The sequence below is a fragment of the Pelophylax lessonae genome, assembly GCF_965119305.1.
Source record: "Pelophylax lessonae genome assembly, chromosome: 8".
NCBI lineage: Eukaryota > Metazoa > Chordata > Amphibia > Anura > Ranidae > Pelophylax > Pelophylax lessonae.
Window position 1 is genome coordinate 67,070,975 of NC_138775.1, and position 26,178 is coordinate 67,097,152.

At 42.1% G+C, this 26,178-nt stretch overlaps 1 protein-coding gene across 4 annotated transcripts in view; it reads right to left on the minus strand.

Annotated features, from left to right (window-relative positions):
• Positions 1-26,178, minus strand: part of CACNA2D3 (calcium voltage-gated channel auxiliary subunit alpha2delta 3) — a 1,429,924-nt gene that overhangs the window by 768,438 nt on the left and 635,308 nt on the right. For all 4 annotated transcript variants that reach the window (XM_082265096.1, XM_082265095.1, XM_082265094.1 and 1 more), the window contains 3 exons: positions 9,502-9,633; positions 3,966-4,026; positions 3,675-3,825 (listed from right to left, as the gene is read on the minus strand). In XM_082265096.1, the coding sequence (XP_082121222.1) occupies positions 3,675-3,825; positions 3,966-4,026; positions 9,502-9,633 (344 nt within the window). The remainder of the gene's footprint in view (positions 1-3,674; positions 3,826-3,965; positions 4,027-9,501; positions 9,634-26,178) is intronic.

Sequence of the window (26,178 nt, forward strand, 5' to 3'; positions counted from 1 at the left end):
CACCCCACAAAGATTCTGTTCACTGTACCCCACAAAGATTGTGTTCACTGCACCCCAAAAAGATTGTGTTCACTGTACCCCCCCAAAGATTGTGTTCACTGCACCCCACAAAGATTCTGTTCACTGCACCCCACAAAGGATTTTGTTCACTGCACCCCAAAAAGATTGTGTTCACTGCACCCCAAAAAGGATTTTGATCACTGCACCCCAAAAAGGATGTTGTTCACTGCACCCCAAAAATGATTTTGTTCACTCCACCCCAAAAAGATTGTGTTCACTGCACCCCACAAAGATTGTGTTCACTGCACCCCAAAAAGATTGTGTTCACTGTACCCCCCAAAGATTGTGTTCACTGCACCCCACAAAGATTCTGTTCACTGTACCCCACAAAGATTGTGTTCACTGCACCCCAAAAAGATTGTGTTCACTGCACCCCAAAAAGGATGTTGTTCACTGCACCCCAAAAAGGATGTTGTTCACTCCACCCCAAAAAGATTGTGTTCACTGCACCCCACAAAGATTGTGTTCACTGCACCCCAAAAAGATTGTGTTCACTGCACCCCAAAAATGATTTTGTTCACTGCACCCCAAAAAGGATTTTGTTCACTGCACCCCAAAAAGGATGTTGTTCACTCCACCCCAAAAAGATTGTGTTCACTGCACCCCAAAAAGATTGTGTTCACTGCACCCCACAAAGGATTTTGTTCACTGCACCCCAAAAAGATTGTGTTCACTGCACCCCAAAAAGGATGTTGTTCACTGCACCCCAAAAAGGATTTTGTTCACTGCACCCCAAAAAGATTGTGTTCACTGCACCCCACAAAGGATTTTGTTCACTGCACCCCACAAAGATTGTGTTCACTGCACACCAAAAAGGATTGTGTTCACTGCACCCCAAAAAGATTTTGTTCACTGCACCCCAAAAAGATTGTGTTCACTGCAGCCCAAAAAGATTGTGTTCACTGCAGCCCAAAAAGATTGTGTTCACTGCAGCCCAAAAAGATTGTGTTCACTGCAGCCCAAAAAGATTGTGTTCACTGCAGCTCACACACAGAAAAATGGATGTGGATCACTGACACCTGCCTATCTCCAATCCCACACCACACAGCAATATCGATTGTAGTTTGTAGAACACAGTTTCCCTAAAATTCAGCAGACTCTGTCCCTAACAGGATTGAGAAGAGATCGTAGATCAGGATTGAGTGCAGATTCACCCCACCCCCCACACAGCAATATCGATTGTAGTTTGTAGAAGACACTGACCCTATAATTCAGCAGACTCTATCCCTAAAATGCCTACAACTCGCCCTGCCTAAACACTCCGACCTGTCCCTCAATTCTATCCGGACACAAATGGTTTTTTCCTGCCTATCTTTCCCTAATCAGCAGCCAGCACATTGATGTGTGCTCTGTCCCTTAGCTAAGCAGCAGAATGACGCTGCTGCGGCGGCTGCCTCGAACTTATAAAGACTTGGTCACATGCTTCAGACGGCCAATCACAGCTACTAAGACATTTGCAGGCATGGCTGGGATGGCTTAAGGCACACCAGTTAAACGATTGTTGATTGGCTGTTGAAAGCCCGCCATGAAAAGAGCGCCAAAGCATGCAAAACCCGGAAATAAAACGACCGAACACGGATTTTTACCCGAACATACAGTAAAGTGTCCGTGTCCGTGTTCGGGTAAAAAAAATCCAATTATTCGGTACGAACACGAATAATACAGTCCGTGTTCGCTCAACACTAGTGGGGACCAGAGCTGAAGCAAGCAATTGGAACAGGCATACCTTTGCAGTGAGAATTTTTTTCCTTTGGCAGGTCAGCAGGACTCGAACATAGGGACTGACCTGGACCTGCATCACCTGCATCACCAGATTGATGATGGGTGTATATTGTGGGCAATTTGGGGATCTTTTTGGATTAAAGGACTTGTCAAACACACTTATATGTTTTCTTGTTTACACTTCACATTTTTTGTGAATGAGAAGACGCACTACGTACCCCTTACTTATTTACATGGGAGACTGGTATCTAGTTAAAGATGGCTTTGTTAAAGAGGGTTTTTAGATTCTGAAAAGTCCTCTAACCTTAAACCCCCACAACCACAAGGCCAGGGTTTTGGGGAATAGGCCCTTGTTCTCATTAACATGGGGACAAGGTACCCCCCCTCCACACTGAATACCGCCTGGTTTGGTTCGGAGGGAAGTTGCACACTCATCCTCACCTTTTCTGGCTAAGGGTCTGGTGTGGATTTTTAAAGGGGACCTCAAGCTTTTGATTTTTTGTGTTCCTCTTATAATCCATACCCATTATTATCTATATCAGACCCTCATCTAGGATAAGAATCTGGTATAAAACAGTGGTCACCAACCTTTCGGACCTCATGGACCACCAAACGCACAAATTTGACCACTTACATGGATTTTACATGCCATATACACACAGTGCTCTGGCTCTCTGCCCCCTACCCCTGGTTCACACTGCTGCTTTATACACACAATGCTCCAGCTCTCTGCCCCCCCCCCCCCACTCTTCATCATGTTGCTGCCTTACACAGACTCATTATTGGATCTCATCACCTTTTTGAGCCATGTGCTTGAGTTTCGTGCTTCCTCCCAGAGTCTGTAATTAGTGCTGCCATTGGAAGTCCCCTCCTTCTTCAGCTCCCGCTCTCTGCACTACTCCTGGTGCCTCCATGTGAGTACATGAGTCCACCAGAGCTGGAACTACAGAGGAGGCATCGGGAATCAATACACGCTGTTAGTATTGACTGTCAGCACGCATTGAGAACAACACTGGAAACAACATTGGGTGGCATACATCTGCCACAAAGTTCATTTGCAGCAGATCCACTGGGGACCACCAAAATTTTCTCCTGGACCATCAGTGGTATAGATGAAGGCAATCCCCATATGCTTTGTTAAACAAGGTCCATAAAGACATGGATGAGCGAGTTCGGGGTAGAGTAACTTAACTGACCTGCACTGACCTGACTCCAACCCTATAGAACACCGTTGGGATGAATAAGTCTGGAGACTGTGAGCCAGGCCTTCTCTCCAACATCAGTGCCTGACCTCACAAATGTGCTTCTGGAAGAATAGTCAAACATTCCCATCGACACACTCCTAAACCTTGTGGACAGCCTTCCTGAAAGAGTTGAAGCTGGCATAGCTGCAATGGGTGGGTCAACTCAATATTAAATCCTAATGATTAAGACTGGGATGCCATTAAAGTTCATGTGCGTGTAAAGGCAGGCGTCCCAATACTTTTGACAATAAAGTGTGTATACATAACATTTTTTAGAGAAACTGGGCTTATCCTTGAAATACAAAAGTTCAGAAAACTCATCCTAACTTTAATTTGTTTCTTAGCTTTACCTGCTGTTTTGTATGTCTTTTCTCAATACTACCCGAAGAGTAACAATTCCTGGCCTCAAATAGCTAAGAGTATTGTTCTTTGTGATGCCTACTAGCGCGCTTGTCAATGGGACCTTTGAAAGGAGTACAAGAGTTCAACTTATCACTTAAATTAATATTGACTGAATGCAGAAATGAGTGCATTTGAAGTGCTGACATCGCTCAGCGGACTCCTGCAGGTGTCCAGACACATCCACTTAAAAGGTTGCACAAGAGATGGATGTTAAAAAAAGACAGCAGAGGAACAAAGGCAACATACAGCAATTATGTTGAAGAAGTCATCATCTCCAAGGGTGTCCAGAATTGAGGATACAGTCTGCTTTGCAATTGTTAGACGAAGGCCTTTCATGCTCCCACTGACATCAACTAAAATCACGACATCTTTGGGAGAGGTAGCTGCTTGAATATACCTGCATTAAGAAGTAAGAGACAGAATTAAATACAGCATGTTATTTATTTTTATTTCCTTTATTTCTGTGTGCGTGGAGGAGTATAACCTTATCTGCTGTACAATAGCAGCCCTGTAAAAGGGTCTTACAAGGCTACTTACCATTTCCGGTTTCTGCAGTCAAATGCAATAACTCCATTTTCATCTGGCTCCCATTTAATACCTAGACAAAAGAAAAGCAGAAGGTAATTTTAAACTATAATAGAAAATTCTATTATAAACCACCCAACATCAATACAAGTCAGAACATCACCTTGATCATGGTTATATTTCAGGAAACAAAGGTACATTATTTATTATACAAGTCAGGTTTGGAAAAAAGCATCTTTAAACTTTTAGGAAAAAACAAACATATGTAATTACATTTATGTTTTTTAATTCAACAGTAAGAATCTGAATTTATCCTGGTATCAGCCTCTGGCAGCCCCAGTACAGAAGGGCTGGAGTGTGAGAGGAAGAAGCAGCACAAGTAACCAACCTATTTATTTGCTAAGAGCACGCTGATAGGAGGTGAAAGCAGAGTGACAGAGGGGTGAGCGGATCATTGCGCTGTTTCTCTTTTCCTTGTTAAATTTGTTTATTGAGAAAAAAAAAATTTAGGAATAGAACAGACCAGTTAAAGGAAGGGCAGATGCAACATCCAAAATGGAAATAACAGAACAAGCCAAAGCCTGACAATCATAATATGTCACAGGAGTCATATGCAACCATTGATGAGTGGTGTAACACCTGCATGGACTATTTAGTTGCACAGCACAGTGGACATTCACTATCATAATAAGTGGCTGCCAAAATGGACTGAATGATGCAATATAAGAATTCTTAATTGATTGAATATGTCACCTAAGAGCCGGTTCACACTACCACGACCAGAAAGTCGCCCCGTGACTTGAAGCGACTTGTTTAAAGACTTGGCAGAGACTTGGAAGAGACTTGGAAGAGACTTGTGCACTACTTTGAAGAGACAGGCGACTTTGTCTGTGGGGAATGCCTGGCTAATCTCTTTCTTCTTCCTGGAAAGTCTGATAACAAGTCGCTTCAATTAAGATAAGGAGGCGACTCCCATTGAAGTATATGGGACAGTCGGATCACAGGTCGCCTCAAAGTAGTACAGGACACTTTTCTGAAGTTGGAGCGACTTCAGTAGTGCCAATTAAGACGGCATTGATTGATTAACATTGCTTTGTTATGTCAAGCGACCTGGGGCTACACAAGTCGCCTCACAAGTCGTGCTAGTGTGAATGGGCTCTAATTGTTTTGCACTATTTGCACATATTTTGTCTTAAGCAGTTTATATTGGGGTCTTGTATACCCACCATATCACAGTTCCCCAGGTGGGCAGTGAGTAGATGCATATTCACAATTGGGGATTATTTTCATTTATATTCCAGCACCTATAGCACCAGCACTTTATATAAGTACGTTGCACACAGTAATTAATTAATAATGGTATCCACAATTGTATTTGCATTTATCTGCAATCTTTTTGTTTGGTTTACTTATTTATTTTATTAATTTATGCACAACAGCACTTTTATGGAAACATTATCATATAATTTCATATAATTTCACATACCACCATTTATAAGGTAGCACCACAAACCAACATCCCATATAAACACTTTGATACCGTACCCCAGCCCAAAGGGATAAGTTGGTGGCAGCTTACACCTCCATTTTTTATCTTATAGTAGATAAAAAATGGAGGTGTAAGCTACCACCAACTTATCCCTTTGGGCTGTAGCGCTGGTCCCATTAGTTTTCTTTTTTTATATGTAACCATTGTATAAAGGTAGGTTGTAGATGCATAAGCAGAGGCATAAACTTGAAAAGAACCAACAATGCTATATAGTAAGCAATGGGAAATGATAACAAGCCTCAATATTTAAGGACAAGCGATGAGAGACCTAAGTTAAACAAGCGCTGGGAGAACCAACGCATGGTGGGGTACCAGACTGGGTGCTGTTTCTCTTTTCAATGTCCAGTCACAGGCTGGGCTCTAAAGGTAATGGGTTGAAGAATGCTGGCCAACAGACATCTAGTGGTAGAAAATAAGTACTGTTGGGGAGAGGGCATAGCTTTGAATTTAAAGCAGTATTCAAACCAAAAGCAAACATTTAATATATTGCAGCAAACCAATTCTTACATATGATGTCTGCAATAGTTTTATTTTTAGGCTTCCTTTTTTCTATTTCCATCTGGTGATCTGGCCAGTAAGTTGTTTTCCAAAAAGAAAAAGCTCTCTTGCAGATCTATTATTTACAGGCATGAGGCAACCCATTGACCACTGCCGGGGGTTTGTGTGCAATAATAAGAGTGTATTCCTTTACACAAAACACTTATCCCAAAAGAAAAAAATGTGTTTGCCATAACTGCTCAAAAAGTGTGAGCTTCAATCTGTTAATGTAATCCTAAATCTGCTAGTACATCTAACATTCCCCTCCCCCAGAACGACAATGCTGCTGTCCAAAGGTGCCCCTGTGCTCCTTCATCCAGAATGGGAGCACTGTAATACCACTTTTCAGGCTGAAAATTGCAGCAATTGCTTGTTTAATGTATCCTTCAATGGGATATTCATTTTGATCTTGTTCGTTTTTGCTGGAGTTCTGCTTTAAATACTCATAGCATGCAAAGGAATACCCTCTACACACCTTTTTACTCTTTAGTTAGATGAACTTAACATTTTGATGTGAAAAATACTGTTACACTATCAAACATGATTTAAACAACTCATACAGCTTCGTAAACTGATGCAATTGGCTAAAAATGCTAATTGTGCCATTTCTTCTCCCTGAAAACTAGCGGGGTGAATGGATACAACAGATATCTAACTATGCTTGAAAATGTATAAGATTGAACCAATGAATAATGGTTTTGTTCTTCATGCTCAGGATAAAACAAAATTAACAAAAAAGTTGATTTTTGTTTAGTTAGGTAATTATGAAATATAGCATATTAATACTATGCAGTCTTCTATTTAGCCAGCAGATGGAGTAATAGTATCCTTTTCACATTATTGGCATTACATTTTTCAGCTTTTCTGGAAGAAGCCCATCGTAGAGAATTTCACAATTCAGCAGTGAGTAAAAGGCCCCTTTCACACGGGCGCTTCTGTGGGACTGAATCCACTTGCTCAGCGGGGGATCGCTCCACTGATCCCCACTGAGCAGGCGGATAACAGGTCTGTCTTCATTCACTGTACAGAGCGGAGATGGACACAGTCCCGCTCCCCCCTATGGGGGGGATCGGGTGAAAATGGACCACCTATCCGTTTTCATCCAATCATATCCAATTCGATCTGCCAGACAGGTGGAAGCTAGGAACACCCTCCATCTGAATTTTGAGGACACAATTGGATAGCATGGGGTGTCATCAACCATGTCACCACTGACAACTGCTGTTCCATAAGAGTGCATGGAGGGTGCGATCAGGTCTGCCTGAAAAACTGACAGATGGACCTGATCAGACAACCCGTTTGAAAGGGTCCTAATTCTTTTATCAGAGTGTTTTGTAGGAGGTTTTGAACAGACAATGGGAGCTGCAAAGCAAGCTGCATTTGCTGCACTGGTTCTTTAGGTAACTCAAAGTGCTTTCTGAATCTTTTGTCATGTATTAATAGCTTATTATAATACAAAAACTTTTAAACTTAATAAATTAAAAAGATTTAACCCCAAATCAATATAGTTGTGCTTTAATGGATTAACAAATGTAGGGGACCAAGCTGGGAACTTTATAAGCTATAGGAGATCTGTAAATTGTTTCCATGTCTTGAGGGATTTTCTCTCTGTATATCTATACACACTATATTGTCAAAAGTATTGGGACACCTGCCTTTACACGCACATGAACTTTATTGGCATCCCAATCTTAAGCCTAGTACACATGCAACGATTATCAGCCGACGATCGTCCGTCTTTTGTCCAGAGTGGTGTTTTGTTGGTTGGAATGTGCCTAGACTGCACACGAATTTTCTCGCCCGACAAAATTCTACTTCAGAAGTAATGTCATGTGTTGGATTGCTTTCTTTGTGTTCTTTCTTCTCTGAGCATGCCCAGACTTGCTCAATTGATTTTTCCCTGTCGAAATCTGTACTGACTGCACGAAAATTGGCCGTGTTTTGATGGCGGACAAAAATTTTATAGCCTGCACACCAGATTTTTTTCGGCCGAAAAGTCAGAGTCGGTTGTCGGCAGCATCATACTAACAAACCGAAAATCGGCAGATCGGTCGTCGGACGAAAATTCCCTGCCGATTTTCAACGCGTGTGTACGAGGCTTAAATCTGTAGGGTTCAATATTGACTTGGCCCACCCTTTGCAGCTATAACAGCTTTAACTTTTCAGGGAAGGCTGTTCACAAGGTTTAGGAGTGTCTATGGGAATCTTTGACCATTCTTCCAGAAGCACATTTGTGAAGTAAGGCACTAATATTGGATGAGAAGGCCTGGCTCGCAGTCTCCACTCGAATTCATCCCAAAGGTGTTCTATGTTTTTTTTGTATAATTTGAAAGATGATGTTACACAGATTCCGGTGGCTCTAACTAACAGTACTGGGGTGACCGACTTGAAGTCAAATAAAATACAGGTACATGATTTGGTGGCAAGCATTAAAGTCACTGTAAACATGGATTTACACTTTAACCCTTCCACTGTGCTCTAGGGATAGTGGGACCTGCTCTTCCATCTCCCTCCAGACTACAGGATTGGCCATCAGGGGATGGACTGCAGAGCCAGGGGACCATGTGGACATGAAGTACAAGAGAGGAGCTCAGAGCACTGCTGACTACTTCCCGCTTGGTTAGGACATAGTAGGGGAGATTGATCGACATCAGAAGGTCATCTGCAGCATCGCTGTGGTGAAAGGGCTTCAACCACCCTTTTTTGTAATATTTATGCTATATTTTACAGATGCTGGTTGCTCAGTAGTCACTGTTAATAAAGTTCTTCTTCAAGGTAGGCTGTGTGTAGGAAAGCATATGTAATGGGAAAATGTTCATATTTAACAAACCAATATGCTGAGGTCTGCTAGACTCCTGGTTGTAGCACAGTATTAAAAGCACAGTGTTTGGGTACAAGGGCTTTGATATATGCTATTGTATACACAATGAGTAGGGTCAAGTTTTAAGCCCCTCCCACTGTTATCACAATTTCTCCACACTCACAATTTCTTAACGTGGCAGGCACACTAATTATTGTTCCCTGGGTACCCAAGGCTGACACCCCCCCCCCCCCTCCAGGAAAAAAATATCTATGGCCCTGCGGCAGGGACACAGGCAGCAATAAAATCCTGGTGGGGGTTCTTTCTACATTCTCACTAAAGTAAAAAATAGTTGGCTGTAATTCTGCTTTAATCTATACACTAAGGACATATTTCTGACAAGCCTCAGGCTGCTTGCAGAACCCCAACATAACCATACAGTGTAAGTAAGATAACACAATATCAATAGTGATGATACAGTACAGATACTTGAGATGTCATTGCTAGAAAGTATGACATTTTTTCATTATTGTACAAGAGGGTTTTATTAAAGCACCCAGGATGTTTTCTTTAAAGCGCTGTTATAATCAATACTGTACATGTCTTACAAAGCACTAACATTTAGTATATGCGGTTTACTACAACGATGATTGATTTCTTACCTGGATACTGCCGAAAAAAACCTTTCGCACTTCCAAAATATTGCCAAATAAGGGATGGATCTCGGTCAAAGTTGTCAACAAACACCTTATTTAATGATTCCGACCAGTATATCCCATTCACAATTTCAGGATCTGAAAAAGAAAGACACGATAATTATCATCGGTCCTTTTTTTTATTGGCTGAACACGAGAAAATGATTTGCAGAAAACATAAGGTGTCACTAGGGACCTTGTGGTGCCAATTTCAGCAAAGCCTACAAACATTATACATATACATGACTGTTCCCCTTTAAAATGAAACCAGTAAAATGCAAGGACCCCTCACCCTGTAAAAACTGCTGACCATTGGTAGTTACAAATTATATACCTGTAATGAAAAAAGTTACAGTATATTTATATAAGTTTGTCTGACCTGTCTTCCATCAAAGGCAGGTGAGAGATGAGAGTGACATTCTGGTCCTTACAGTAAGATCTTGGGAAATTCAGAGCAGCCCAGCTCTTGTGAGAAGACACTCATGCACTTGCCCTGAGTGTCTTCTCATGAGATGTGGGGTACTCATCATGCTCTAAAAATCTCCCCAGAAGGATAGAGGAATAAAGTCCTGGAAACAAGGGTGTAGTGGGGCCTCCTCACCCTGCACGTAGTGGTCCTTCACTCATGTACATGCTCTCCAATGTCCGGGACCAGGAGGGGCCAAAGTCAACTTTAAGGCAGAACCCCTGAGGTGAGCCGTACGCCTTGTGCAGCAACATACAGATCTGTCCTATGTTGCTGTACTCCTTGCTTTCTGAATGTAGCATTTAGAGGGGGACACCACTGAGCCTGTGCCTTGCTCCACGAGTCCAGCATAACTCTGCCACCTCACTCCCATTGACAGAATAGGGTCCCGCCGTGCACTAGCGTGGACCTCATGCTTGTAAATAATTAACTGCATTAGCTCACCCATTATATGCAGCTAGGTTTGGGGGGTCTCTGTACTATGGGTTCAGTCCTGATTGCTTTTGGGGAACCGATTGCTAAGGAGGGAGCCGGAGAATGAACGCCCTCGCTACCGGAGGACCTGTCAACTACGCCAGGTACTACTCTTTGCTTTCTGACTGCTATGTATTTCCACCAGTTCATGGGTTCCCGTAGCAACTACACATGTTCTCCAACTCTCCTGTTGAGTTAACCCTTTGTGGTTGCCTCCATTCCTTCTTTTTCAGCCCCGTGTTTGCTTTATGGGCCCTGTTCTTTTGACATGACATGTACCTCCAAGGACCCCTTTGAACAACTTCAGACCAGGCATGAAACAGTTGATAACCTTTAACCACTTGCCGACCAGTCACTGGGACTGTACTGCGGCAAAGTGGCTCGATTCCGTCCAGCGACGTAGACCTACGTCGCTGGACTCCTCCCCTTGTGGGCGGCGCTCACGTGCCGCCGGAGGCTTGCTCCCGCTGTGACTGTCACAGCGGGAATCGGGCCAGGGGAGGAGCAGCGGTGATCACCGCCGCTCTTCCCCGATCGTCGGGGAATCGAGTCTGGAGATCCGCCCGCTTGTGTAAACAGAGCGGGCGGATCTCCTAAGTGACAAACAGTGACAGATTGCAGGGTTCAGCATAGCTGAACATGCGATCTGTCCCTGTGTCACTCAGTCACCTCCCCCCACACACGTCAGTAAGCACCAGGCATACATTAACCCCTCCCTCTCCAATAAAATTAACCCCTTCCCTGCCAGTGTCATTTTTACAGTAACAGTGCATATTTATAGCACTGATTACTGTAGTAATGTCACTGGTACCCCCAAAAGTGTCAAAAATGTCAGTCAGGGGTCCGATCTGTCCGCCACAATGTCGCCGTCCCGCAAAAAAAAACGCAGATCGCCGCCATTACTCGTTAAAAAAAAAATGACAGAAATCTTTCCCTTAGTTAGTAAACGCAATAACTTTTGCGCAAACCAATCAAAATACGCTTATTGTGATTTTTTTATACCAAACATAGGTAGCAGAAAACAAATTGGCCAAAAATTTAAAAAAAATTAGATTTTTACATTTTTTGGGGGGGGAATTTCATTTTTCAAAATTTACGCTATTTTTTGTTTATAGCGCAAAAAGTAAAAATCGCACAGGTGATCAAATACCACCAAAAGAAAGCTCTGTTTGTGGGAAAAAAAGGACGTAAATTTAGTTTGAGTTCGGCGTCGCACGACCGCGCAATTGTCAGTTAAAGTCGCACAGTGCCGAATCGCAAAAAGTGGTCTGGACGTAAGACAGCAAAATCCTCCGGTGGTAAAGTGGTTAATGGAACTTTTAGCAACACAGTCCCACAGGCAAGAATCACAACTTGCTAGGTGATTCCAGGCTACCTGGTGAATACCTTCCCTGAGGTGAAAATCCAGAAGTGTTAGAGTGCCATTTAAGCAGCCCCTTTATCATTCAGATGTTGCTGGTGGTTTCATGCTTTGGCCTGGCCTCTCTGTTCTTCCCAGCTCTTCACAGCTCCAGCGACCCCTGAGCAGAGCCTTCCCCCTATTTATTACAGCACAGGGTGGAGGACAGAGTCTAGAAAAGTCTGTAAAAAAAAATAGATGACTTAACCCTCTCCCACCCTGGTAGCCTGCTAATCCAACTATTCCACTGCTTGCAAGCACCTGCTTACAAGGGTAAGGTAAGTAATAACTCTAATTTTTTTACTTTACAGGTACTAACATCCATTGATTTTTACATTTTACATTTACGGACATTACAAGTAGAACTTGCATTGTACTGCAAAGTCTATTTCAAGTAAATTGTATTCAGACCTATTTTTGGATTTATTTTAATATTTTATATATATATATATAAACATACATATATATAATTGTTGTAAAAAAATAGGTTAAACAGTTCTTTGAAACACAAATTCTGTTTTAAATGCATTAATGCAAGTATTGTACTGTGTATTAAAAAGAAAAATAGTAAAAAGTAAGGCTCTAAAAATATTTGATGTTTCTTGGCTTCTAAGAACCATCTAATATGTTTGACATTCCTTTTAGAAAATATTGGAGGGGCCTTTCAGTATGAGGAGATAAATGGACCCGGCTTGTGTGAGGTGATCAAAATTCACTAGAGACAATTTATTATTAATTATTGGCCGGATTTCTGTTTATTTTGCCACAATTTCTGAAATCTGTTTAAAATGCCTCTGGGAATTTTCCATGACCTAGCCCGGCTTTATTGAACATATTATGAATGCTATTTCAATAGGATAAGTTCCAGTTCATAGAACACATAATAATGAATACTTTTTAGACCCAAAAAAGAAAAAAATATATATGAAGATCTGAGGTGTACAATATAATCATTAAATAATTGTATTCCGTGATGGTATGGTTAAAAAAACAAAAACAAAAAAAACACAACAACATCACAAAAAAAGTAAAAAAAAAAAAAAAAGAGAGAGGAGCTCTATAATATTAAAAATAGCAAGTTTGCAATATTGCATCCATGACATTTTGTTCTAACTCAACAGTCTAGAATTACTTCTGTTACCCTCAAGCCATTTTTCTACACTACATGTGGCCTCATTTAGTAAGGCAATGATGATAAGTAAAATGCTACGTCCTAAAGCAACCAACCAGAATTAAGGGTAATGGTTAAAAAAAAAATGATCCTTGCCTATTAGCATTGATAATGGCCAGAGTTTAATTTCAAGATCCCCCCATAGACTTCTAAGAGGTCCCCTGCTAAGTTCAAAAAGGGTTTAATGAACTCCCCATGAATCAAATACTGTCAGATTAGCTAACCCCTAATTTTGAACGGCCTGGCAGCAGGACACCTTAAACGGTAGTAAATTTGGGCATTTAAAAAAAAAAAAAATGCATCGCATACTAGCACATTACCTTAGAAGGAAGCCCTCAAGCAATAAGCTGTCACCACTGCCAGGGCTTCCTTCCAGGTTCGCGGGCTCCATTCGTATGAATAGTTAGTTGTTAAAGGTGAAGGCGCCTGGTTTTAATGTTTTGGCCCTTGATATGATGCAAATACCTGCTGCCCTTTTTTATTTTAATGGTTGTATACCAAAAAAATTACAAATGTTGAACGGGTGAAAAAATACACTGATCACCAGCGCCTATTTTTTCATCCATTTGTATGAACGTCTGAGCTACGATAAGTCATGGAATCGGCACTCAGCTCTAAAGGAACGCCAAGGGTATGTTTTTCCTTCAGAGTGTATGCTCCGGTGATGTCACCGGCTGCATCCCATGTGAAAATCTCCAAAACAGTGCGAGTTTAGGAGCTATTCACTGTACCTACAGGGAAGCCCTATTATAGGCTTACCTGTAGATACAAGTACAAAAGTGGACTTTACTACCACTTAGGCAGTACATGACAACACAGGAGACCTTATGAGTACGGGTAGCAGCATTTTTAGCATTCATTTGCTCACATCTGTAACTTGCAGTGCAGTAGAATGCAAATGCATTGTGCTGTGCTACTTTGGTGAAGTGGGGTGTCATTCGTAAGGAATAAATAAATGAGCTGTAATCTTCTGTTGCAGCAGGCTGAAGAACTGGCATGCAGAAAGCAGCAGTCTGGGTTTTCGTCAATCTGAGCAATATTGTTAACTGGAATACTGTACAGGGGGTGTGTCAATCTGTTGAAGACCCCAACCACTGCCCTCTGTATGAGAACAACAGTTTGGCTCTCCAGCATGCTGTCGGCACTGGGCAACTTAGTACAGTAAGCACAAATACATAGTAAAAAAATAAAATATTCTTTATTTGTTATGAAGCCTGACTGCATAACAAGTAAAAAAAGTAAGATTTGGTTAGGTTTAAACTACACAGGTCACTTCCATTGCTGCAAGTCATGGATACAACTTCTTATCATGTTTTATTTATGCCTCTTCTCAACCATACAAATCCAACCTAGCTTCCTTGCTGTCCTGAAGTATAGGCTGAAATATCACCAGCCTAAAATTTTAACAAATCTGCTAAGGGTGCTGGACTTTACTGCTCATTCCCCTTTCATAATCATCATCTCCCATTTTCAGTATTTTGTATCCTAAACAGTAGAGTATGCTACTGCAAACTGCATGTAGCCCCTTTTTACTAAACAGGGACTACCATGTCAATCTAGTTTTTGGCTGGGCTGTAGTTAGCTTTGACTGATTGTATAGTGTTTCACATACCGGATTAGGGTTGGCTTGTGATTTCTCACTGATCATAGTATGAGATTTCACAAACAAAAGTTCTGATATTTTCTTCAGCCTTACAGTAGGAGGTTTAGGCCACTGGTGCATGCTGGGGGAGGATGAATCAGGCCATGTACTCTCTCTTTTTCCCTTGGCCGAGGCCTATGGAGTTGCTGCTGGATGCAGCTCTGGTGTTAGGTCTAATCAGTGGCGGAAATACCAGGGTTGCAGCAGTCGCCATTGCGACTGGGACCTGGAGTTCCACCACTTTGGGGGGGGGGGAATTCTTTCTGGCTGTGCTACTGTGAAGGGCCGCCCGCCCTTCCACTTGTTCCACCGTGCAGGGGGTGCAGCCAGGCACTGAGGGGAGACTGAGCACTGGAGCCCCGCCTATCCTCTCCAGAGAGACACAGAATCTGTGCAGGGAGGCTGAGGTGGACACTGGAAAAAAAATGTCAGCTGAGTAGCAAGGAGACAGGCATCCCCGGAGGCGTGCATCTTGAATGCTGAGGGGGAATCGTCTGACTGGCAAAGTAAGTAATTACTAGTGCAAGTCCCAACCCCCCACCACCACAGATCTAATCCCTATTCCCCCCCATCACCTCTACAACAGGTAGGAATAGGAATGAGATCTGTGGTGGTGAGAGTGGGTAGGAGGATGACACCGCCCCTGCCACTGATCCCACCCCCCTCACCACCACCTCTGATCCCCACCCCCCCCCTCACCACTGCCACCCCCTCCCACCACCACCACTGCCCCCCGCCCCACCACTGCTGCAACTAATCCCCACCCCTCTCACCACCACCACTGCCACTAATCCCACCCCCTCCCACCACCACCAGTGCCACTGATCCCACCCCTCTCACCACCACCGCTGCCACTAATCCCACCTCCTCTCATCAATGCCACTGATCTGACCCCTTAACCACCACGGCTGCCACTAATCCTACCCCCCTCACCACCGCTGCCCCTAATCCCACCCCCTCACCACTGCATCCACTAACCCCACCCCTCTCACCACCACCAATGCCACTGACCCCCACCACCACCACTGATCTCAACCTCCTTCACCGCTGCCACTGATCCCACCCTCCTCACCACCACCACTGCTGCCACTAATCCCACCCCCCTCACCACCACTGCCACTGATCTCACCCCCCCTCAACACCACCGCTGCCACTGATCCCACCCCCTTTACTACCACCGCTGCCACTCATCCCACCCCCTTTACCATCACCACTGCCACTGATCCCATCCCACCACAGCTGCCACTAATCCCATCCCACCCACACTGCTGCCACTCATCCCATCCCATTTCCACCACTGCTGCCACTGATCCCATCCCACCACCACCGCTGCCACTCATGCCATCCCACCACTGCTGCCACTCATGCCATCCCACCACTGCTGCCACTGATTCAATTCCACCCACTTCTGTCACTTATCCCATCCCATCCCCACCCCACCACTACCACCACCACTCATCCGATCACACCACCACCGCTGCCACTGAACCCATCCCACCACCACTGCTGTCACTGATCTCATCCTATCCCCCCAAGACTGCCACTCATCCCATCCCCCCACCACTACCACCACCACTGCCTCTCATCCCATGCCATCTACCCCACTACCACTGATTCCACTGATCCCATTCCCCCCTCCCCACTGCTGCCACTTATCCCATCCTATCACCGCTGCCACTGATTCCATCCCCCCACCACCGCTGCCACTCATCCCATTCCATCCCCCCATCACTACCTTCACCGCTGTGACTCATTCCAACCCCATGCTCCAGGGGGCCCATGCCTCAACCCTTTACACCTGGATAGGAGGGGTGGGGGGTGGCATATAGAGAAACCAATCCCCTCCCTGCTGCAGGAAGAAAATGGAGGGGATCAGTTCCTCTATATGCCGCCCCTTCTATCCAGGTGTACGGGGGTGACGCATTGGGCTGGGTCACCCCAGGAGTCAAGGGGGCCCTTCATGGTTTCTTGCACTGGGGCCCTGAAGGTTCTAGTTAAGCCTCTAAGCCTAATAGTCTGGTTTGGGGCCTAACGTGTTCTGAAATGGTCCTAAAGCTGTCCTATCTGGTCTGGAGGAAACTGTGCCAAGGAGGAGACCCATGGGACACCCCTTGCTGTAGAGAGCCAGAAAGATGACTGGTCTTTCATAAGGGCTTGGTGACTCACTTGGAGGATGAACTCAAATTTGGGTAAATGCCTACAGTGTTGCTGGGTCAACTTAAAGGTTCTGACACTGTAAGCTGGAAATTAATCTGGAGAGTCTGCAAGTAATCTGCTACGGTGCCCGGACCCCTAACCCCCTTGACCCTTCTGCAATGAAACTTTAAGAAGACAAAAGTGACTAGCGCTCAAAAGTCCCCCCATTTCTCCATGAATTCAACCCTGGGGTGAAATACTAGCCCGCTCGTGCCTCTGGAGGTGCTATCCTGCCTTTGGGGTATCAGAGGTGTGCTACTTACATGTTGAAAACATGCAGGAATTATCATTCTTATCAACAAATGGCACCAGTTATAAAGTGTCTCCGGCACCAGTTATAAAGTGTCTCTCAACTAACTTCAGCACACTTAAGGGTCAGCCTTTAAGAGGAAGGCAATCAAGTGTCTGCTAAAATATAAATCCCAGTAAAAAGCAAGTGTTTTAAGCAGCTCTAAATTCCAATATCTTATGTAATAGCCAAATAACTTTGTCAGTGAACCAGGGAAGATATGTCAAAACCCGAAAATTAAAAGTTAAGTGAAGCATTGTAGTTTTTAAATTCAGCAGCTGGGTATAGTAAAAGTTGGTATTATTAACTAAGGCCATATTCTGGAGTGTTACATTCCCTTTATCTGCCAATGCCGGGGTTCAAGTCCTTTCCTTTCACAGTTCATAGTCACAAATGCAAACTGTATAGAAATGCTGGCAGGTTTAGTATCCCTGAGAATGAGCGATAGTCATTCATTTCTCTGGCTAAATCATCAACCACCTGCATTGGGTTTTATGTGTTTTACAAATAGTGCAAGCAGGATCAATTCATTGGTTCCAATGAATTAAGCCTCACAATACATGTCAGTTATACCTCTTCAGGGTTTATCTGGCAGAAGAAGGTTCCGTATTGTGAGTTTTAGGATTTTGCTAAAGTTTCATAACTCTGAACCCCCACAGTGCTGAGCTATTTTCTTAAAGTATATCTAAAGCCAACTTTTTTTTCTTTATTTTAAATAGAGTATGAGAATTAAAAAGCCTTCTTAGAGTTTTTTTTTCGATCCATTGGGTAGATATAACAGGATGCAAGGATCTCTTTTAAAATGAGGAAAATCCCCTTTTAGACAGTTGCCAGCAAATTAAAAGTTTTGGAATATTTCTTCCACCCTATTGCTGTCCTAAGGACAACTCAAAAACTGGATAAACCCTTACTTTCAAGTCCTAGAGATATTAGTCACCAGGACTAATAGAGAGAGACACACAGCAATAAAAACTTAAGAGTTGAAAGTGTATCTGTTCAGTCACAGTACCTTTGTATCCGAACCAGCCTATGTCCTCCCTGATTGAAGCATGGCATGTTAAACTGTTCATACTTTATCATTTCCCTGTATCTTTTATATTTTCATTTTATCGTGCCACTGTTGTATTTTGGTACTTTGTTTCTCAATAAAGAAATTAAGAAAAAAAAAAACTTGAGAGAACCCAACTTCTCACTAGTCCAAAAAACAAAACTAAGCACCAATGAACGCACGTGCCCTACATTTCTCCACAGCACATGGTATTTTATATCCATGCATTGTAGCAGAATGAGCTTTAAAACAGGTACCCACACTTCTTTTGTGCAATTTTTGCAGTAAATTGGAATGGAGAGGCTGGACTAAATGTGATGTACCTGAATACACGTTCAAAGTTGCATCTACATATGCGTGTACAGATCCTAGGGCCTGGTACTCATTTTCACAGTACAGTAGCATACGAACGTTAACAAGCTGTACTGTTGCATTAAGACAGCCTATTCATTTTGCATCGCTATGTGATAAGTCGCATTACTCTACAGGTGCATTGTCCCAGTGCAGTAGGGTGGCATTCAAAATGAATGGCATCACAGTGCACCAACATGCGTAATGTGCATTACTCTATCCAGTACCCCAACCTTCAGATGTCACCTTCATATTGGTGTCAGTATTAGAGTCTCCTCTTCCTTGGCAAACCAAAACCCACATCTCCAAGCATCCTGACAACTGTATAATGTGGTGCTACAAACGGTCTTCAATGCATTACAGTTCCTAGTGGCCAGAAATGTTCACCTCTTTGCAGCCACCAACAAGACATTTGCAAGCAAAGGACAGCAGAACTTTATGTAATCCAATGAGATGTTATTACACTATAAAAGACACTTTGCAAAAATTGAGTTTTATCCATTAAAAAACAATGTATACAAACTTCAATAAGCATTTCAAGAAAAAAACTTGTAGATATTTACTGCATTGTTCAGTAACTGCTCGAAATGTTGAAAAATACATATGCTATAATGCCAACTGCATTTACGATTAAAAATCTATAACTGCAGAGAAAAGAAACATTTTGCAAGCTGCAGGGCCAACAGCATAATGGTGGAAACCAATAAAATCCAAGGGAAATAAATCCTCTGTCTACAATAGTTGTTAAGAAAGTAAAAGATGTGAAAATTCTTAAGTTGGCCATACAATGAAAGGATTTTGTTCGGAAACGTTTGCTTCAGCAACATTCATTAAATTTATTAATAGTTAGAGGCGTCAAATCAGCATTTGTTTTTTAACCACAGAGATGAGAAAATTCGAAGAAGCAGGCGGAAATTTAATATTTTTCTCAAACAAATATATTTCTAAAAGTGAATGGGGTTTTCATTTAAGAAGTTCCATTAGTTCCAGAATTGAATGTTAAAGGCAAACAAAATGTTGAAGTACTTTTTAAGGACATACGTCATGTCATTTTCCAGGACATACGTCATGAATTTACTAATGAGAATTGTCATACACATGTGAATCTACAATACTAGTGTATGGCCAGCTTTAGTTTTTCAAAAAACAAAAGGGATGGATCCCACTACCCCCAGTTTTAGCAAAAGAAGTATTTGAAAGAAAAATGGGGTTGTTCTTTAATAAATATCTCCACCCCTTAGCAAAGGCCATCTTGGATAATACTTATCTTCCTTTTTTTGATCCAGTGATGTTTCCTTCAAATAGGTTCCAGGTGGCCCTTTTTCAAACCACGCACTTGTGCCTTTGCCTCATTCATTTCTATGGGCAATCTGTACTCATGACGGCCTCCAGTGGTCCCTTGGAGAACAGCTTACCCATGGGGCCATGGAACGCATATGTAGTATGAAGAGAAGCTGATAGACAACTTGTCAGAAAAAAACATTGCTAGATCAGAGAAGATGATAAATATTTTGCCAGGTAGGCTGCACTCAGGGGGTGGAGGTATATAATAATGAACCTCACAAAAGATTAAGTTGTCCTTTAAACAGCTGAAAGATCACCTAAAGAATTCCAGTGTTCAACCAAAAGACAAAATGAATACATCAAAAACCCTTGCCGTTCGTAATCCATAAATCCACAGCTGATCCAGAAGAAGACAATAAACTCTTATAAAGCATTATTTAAATTGCTCTCACAGCTCAAATACATCTTTCCATATGTGGAGCCATTCCAGGTGCAAAGGGTGCCCCTTTATCCTTTTTAATGATCCTTAATTCGAATTTTTCCACCAAGCTTACTATATGGACCATTTATGTGTACAAGGTGATTGTGGTTCCTCACAAGGGGGGACACATTCAATTCAGTTATTGTTCCTTATAGCTGAGGTTGTCCACTGAGCTTATTCATTTTTTTTTCTTTGCCAAAAACAGGAAGGCCACCAATCGTATAACGCCCAAAAAGATTTTGGAGTGCTTTAACAAAGGGCTAAATTACTTGAAAATGGAAGAGGGGTGGTCATGTTGCCATCCCCTCTAGAAAAAGTTTAGGACTTTTCTCTTGCCTGCCCATCTATACAGGTGCCCATCCATATCTATCTATCTATCTATCTATCTATCTATCTATCTATCTATCTATCTATCTATCTATCTATCTATCTATCTATCTATCTATCTATCTATCTATCTATCTATCTATCTATCTATCTATCTATCTATCTATCTATCTATCTATCTATCTATCTATCTATCTATCTATCTATCTATCTATCTATCTATCTATCATATATAATAGAAGCTTACTTACTGACATAAAGAAAGCAAATCATTCCAATCATTTTATTATTTACACAAACAGTGGCAAGGCTTTGTGCTGCCGGCTAGATTGATTTTGATTATCGGTAAAATTTAATAAAAGCACCTTGTCAAGCACAACAATGACAGGGGCATAAAATATATCTAGCAGGAATAGTGTGAATGTTTGTTCCAATTTACTAGCTGTCACTCTCAGCCCCGGTCATGAGATGCATGACTGTGAGATTAGAGGGGACGCAAAACTAACACATTCATAGCCTGATGCAGTTAGGTGCCCAGAGATGACTTATAGACACAGAGGAGGAAACCAATTCACAACAAGCTGGAATCACTCAATGGAAGGGATTTCTCAAACAGTGATATGTTGCAGAGTGCTTTCACTACAAAACATTCTCTTAGTTTATGCTACTACTGTTATAGGGAAAAGAAAGCAAATATTTGCATTTGCTTCTGTAGGCCCTATGCTCAGGGCCAGTTGTGAGGTGCAAATCCACTCTAGCGTAAAAGTTCTGCCATTTTTCCACATTCGGGTTGCTGTAGGTGGCGCGTACAGCTGGCCATAGATGTAAATGGCTATACATCACCGTACCTGAATAAACACTGATGCTTCCATGCATTGGCGTTGATGTGCACTTATGACATATTTCCCCGACAGTATAAATTCTGTGTTCAGAAAATGCATGTGTAAACTTTGATGCACAAAAGCAATGGCCCATGACCACGACCAGCTTATGACCTGCTGTACACACAACCTGTGGCTCCCCAAAAATTCCTTTTTTTTTTTTTCACTAGAGCAAGTTTGCACTTCAAACTGTCCATGTGAATGAAGTCATAGGTGTTTACCTAACCAGTTTACCTTTAACAACTTCACCTCTGGAAGATGTACCTATCTTCATGACCAGGTAATTTTTTTGCAATACAGCACTGCATTACTTTAACTGACAATTGCCACAGTCATACGACGCTGTACCCAAATAAAATTCATGTCCTTGTTTTCCCACAAATAGAGCTTTATTTTGGTGCGATTTGATCACCTCTGCTGTTTTTATTTTTTGCGCTATAAACAAAAAAAGACTGGCAATTTTGAAAAAAAAAACAATATTTTTTACTTTCTACTATGAAACATATCCAATAAAAAAATATAAAAAATCTAATTTCTTCATCATTTTAGGGCGATATGTATTCTGCTACATATTTTTGGTAAAATAAAAATCCCAGTAAGCATATATTTATTGGTTTGCCCAAAAGTTTTCATGTCCACAAACTGTGGGATATTTTTGTTTATATATTTATTTATTTTTACTAGTAATGGTGGCGATCAGCGACTTATAGTGGGACTGCGATATTGCTACGGACAAATCGGACACTTACTGACACTTTTGACACTTTTTTGGGGATCAGTGACACTTATACAGTGATCAGTGCTAAAAAGATGCACCATAACTGTACTAATGACACTGGCCGGGAAGGGGTATCACATCAGAGGTAATCAAAGGATTAACTGTGTGCCTAGCTAGTGTTTTCATACTGTGGGGGAGGTGCTTGTACTAGGCAAAGGCATGGATCAGTGCCCCTGCTTTGCAGAGACATAGGATCCATGCCTTCTGTACTGACAGAATGGGGATCTGCCTTGTTTACATAGGCAGACCGTCATTCTGCCAGTGTACCGAAGCAGCGGCAGGTGCCAGTGGACATGGAGTCCACCGTACCCACTGATCAACTCCCGCTGTGTATAATCACAGCGGAAAAAAGAGCACAAAAATGTCTGACTATGCAGGCCACAAAAGGAGCAAAAAATCAATACTATAAAATGTTACAGTTTTTGAATAGAAAACATGAAAACATCACATTATATATGTCCGTCTGAATAATTAAAAACAAATGTGCTCGTAGGTTTAACGGTTAGGGTTTGTACACTTGGAAGGTGAATACTGGTACATTAGGTCTTCATACGTCAATGCGTTTCACAAAGATTTGCTTAATCAGGGCTATGAAAACCATACAGCACTCATCGTCTGGGATCCCCCAGGTGAACTAGACATTTGCACCATCTTCCAGAGACGGATTGGTGGATGGAACCGGACCTACTTCTCTCAAGAAAGACACAGATGTTGGTATCCATATAGGAGGAGCTGTTATTACCCCAATGGAACCTGGTTCCTTTGATCTGTCTTCCCTAAGTGGATTGTTTTCTATCTTTTACATTATACGGAAGGATTTTAAGATCAAACACTTCTATAAATCTTTGGATGAGGACTGGGATTTTTTTTAATGATTTGGATGCATCTATATAGATATACCTCCATGACCCCCATGGTCAGAGTTCTCCTATATGCTCTAGCACCTGCCCAGGGACATAATGTGCTAGTGCTACCCCACACCAAGGTGGATCCCACATGATAAGTGCTGTATGGTTTTCACAGCCCTGATGAAGCAAATCTTTGTGAAACACCTAATGTACCAGTAATCACCTTCTAAGTGTAGAAACACTAACAATGACATTTACGAGTACAATCGTTTTTAATTATTCAGATGTACATATATTATGTGATGTTTTAATGTTCTCTATTAATTAAACTGTATTTTTTTTTTTTTTATAGTATTGTGCCCCAGACTCGGGAGTGTCAGATCACATAGTAGGTACGGGACCTGGAGCAGAGTTGCCACCCTTCCACAGTATATCTACGGTGGGCGATCCACAAGTGAATAAAAGAAAGTTATAGTGTTTCTATATATACTGTATGTATAGTACTTATTATGTAAAGAGCTAAAAAAAAAAAAAAATTAAATGTATCTAAACCCAAGAACAAAAATGTAATGTAATGTAATATAATTCAGCTTACTAGTTCTCAGATGTGATGTTTTTTTCTCATTTTGTTCTCTTGATTTTCACATGGTGAGTCTGCCTTTCCAAGGGTAACAATGTTTAATCACTCTACTGTATCTAAGGAGTCACAAGGTTGTCGCCCTAGGCTACTGGCTCTATTTCAGACTATAGAACATCTTCCCTCTTCCATTTCCATTACATAGGTGTAGCGCCCCCCTGACCCCTGGCATCAGGAAGGGCTGGCATTTTACCCTGGTTCTACCTGGTTGTACCCTGGGTGCTGGTTCTTAGTCATGGTGGGTGTTTGGTTGCATAAAAGATAGGCGTCAGTAACTTTTAGGATAAACAAAAGTGAGTTTATTGCTCAGAACAGAAAAATGCGGGAGAGAGGGTTAGGGCACAGGACACCCTAGGACAGTAGGCAGACAAATCAGCAGGAAGACAACAATACAGAAGCAGGGCCTTAGGCCTGCACCCAATGTTCTGTACCTATGTAGCAACAGCTGTCTCCTATAGCAAACCAAAAACTCACAGCACCGTGCAGGGTTTCCTTGGATGATGCCCTTCGATGCTTTCCCAGCCTCTTCACATTCCCCAACTCATGAAAAGAAACCTCTGGCACTTCAGAACTCCATCCTTTTCCTCATGCCTACAGGGAACAAGAGGCTCTTACTCTCTGGCAGATCCTTTCCCATGCCCCCAGGCAGCAAACAGGCAGAGCCTCGAGCACATGGCCAAGCCTTAGACTACGGGCCTCAACCAACACAGCTGTTACTCACACTTCCACTAGACTGAGGTTTGCCAATCACCTGACTTCCTCCAAAATATATACTCTCTCCCAGCATGCTCAGTGGCCAGAAACTCCAACTGATTGGCTGAAAGATATAGCATATTCATAACTTAATCTCACTGCAGCTCATCATACTAATGCTACAGGCAATAGTGCCCCCTATTGACAGAAGGGAGGAACCACAGTTAAACCAGCCTTAGGAGAAAACCCAGATGATCACAAAGACTATAAATTTGTTAGGTTAGTTACGACCTAGCACAGCTAAATTTACCAGTAGCCCCTGTTTATGCTACATAGGAGAAGAGCTGTTTTTGAGTTTACAGTGAACTCGGCAGAGTTGAAAACACTGCTTGAGAATAAAGTTACATAGTTCATCTGGTTGAAAAAACACACAAGTCCATCCAGCTCAACCAACAGAGAAAAAAAATACAAATTGAATGTCTCCATATACACTATCTTTTATCCACACTGGGTCCAGAGGAAGGCAAAAACCCCAACAAAGCATGATCCAATTTGCTCCAGCAGAGGAAAAAAAAATCCTTCCTGATCCCCCAAGAGGCAATCAGATATTCCCTAAATCAACTTTGCCTATAAATATTAGTATCCAGCTCTATTATGTGCATTTAGGAAAGAATTCAGGCCTTTTTTTAACACAATCTACTGAGCTGGCCAGAACCAGATATTGAGGGAGTCTATTCCACATTTTCACAGCTCTTAATGTGAAGAAGCCTTTCCGTATTTGGAGATTAAATCTCTTTTCCTCCAGATGTCCCCTTGTCCTCTATGATGGCCCTAAAGTAAATAACTCAACACTAGTGCTGCTGAGGAAGTTATATAACATAAATTTGGAATAATGCCAGCCATAAAACTGACAAAAAAATCAAATTGTAATTTTTAAAAATGAATAAATTACTTTGCTTTTGGAAGGCACCCAAATTCCTAACTCTCATCTTGTGTAATCGACTTACTGCTAATCCCAAAAGTGTGCACAGAGCATGAAGCTAAATTATAGGCATTCACTGCAACATTCCTAGTTTTACTTCAGTGAGCCTTTGAGCTTCTACAGGGATGCAATGTTTTTCTTATTACAACAGTGGGACTGATCATATACTGTAGTATAAATAGTAAGTAGATATTTCACTAAAAAATTCCTTTAAAGTGGAGATTCAGCTTTTACCTAACTAGACTTAAATTTGTCCCCCCCCCCCTAACACCTATGCTAACTAAACTGTGTAAAGCTAGATATATATGTTGTTTTTTTGTTCAACCAGCAGGTTTAATGAAAAAAACTGACAGATCACTGATTGAACAGAACAGTGTGTGATGCAGGGATCTCTCCCACTGAGTTATTGTATTTTGATATCGGGGACTCCCCCTCATCAGAATACACTGATCAGTGCTTGCAGCCATTGGCTGCACATGCTGATAGAATGCTATTTTTCCAGCAAGACCATTTGACAGAAGCTGGTCGTTAGACCGACTTCTGTTTAACCAAAAGGTACATGTGTACCCGGCTTAAGAAAGATGTATACACTTACCTACAAAGTATTTTCAGGCCGCTCTTGTCCAGTCCCATGATCTGGCTTCCCATTGTCAGCCAGTGCAGATGCTGGGAAAAGGAAGGAATGGCAACAATGGAT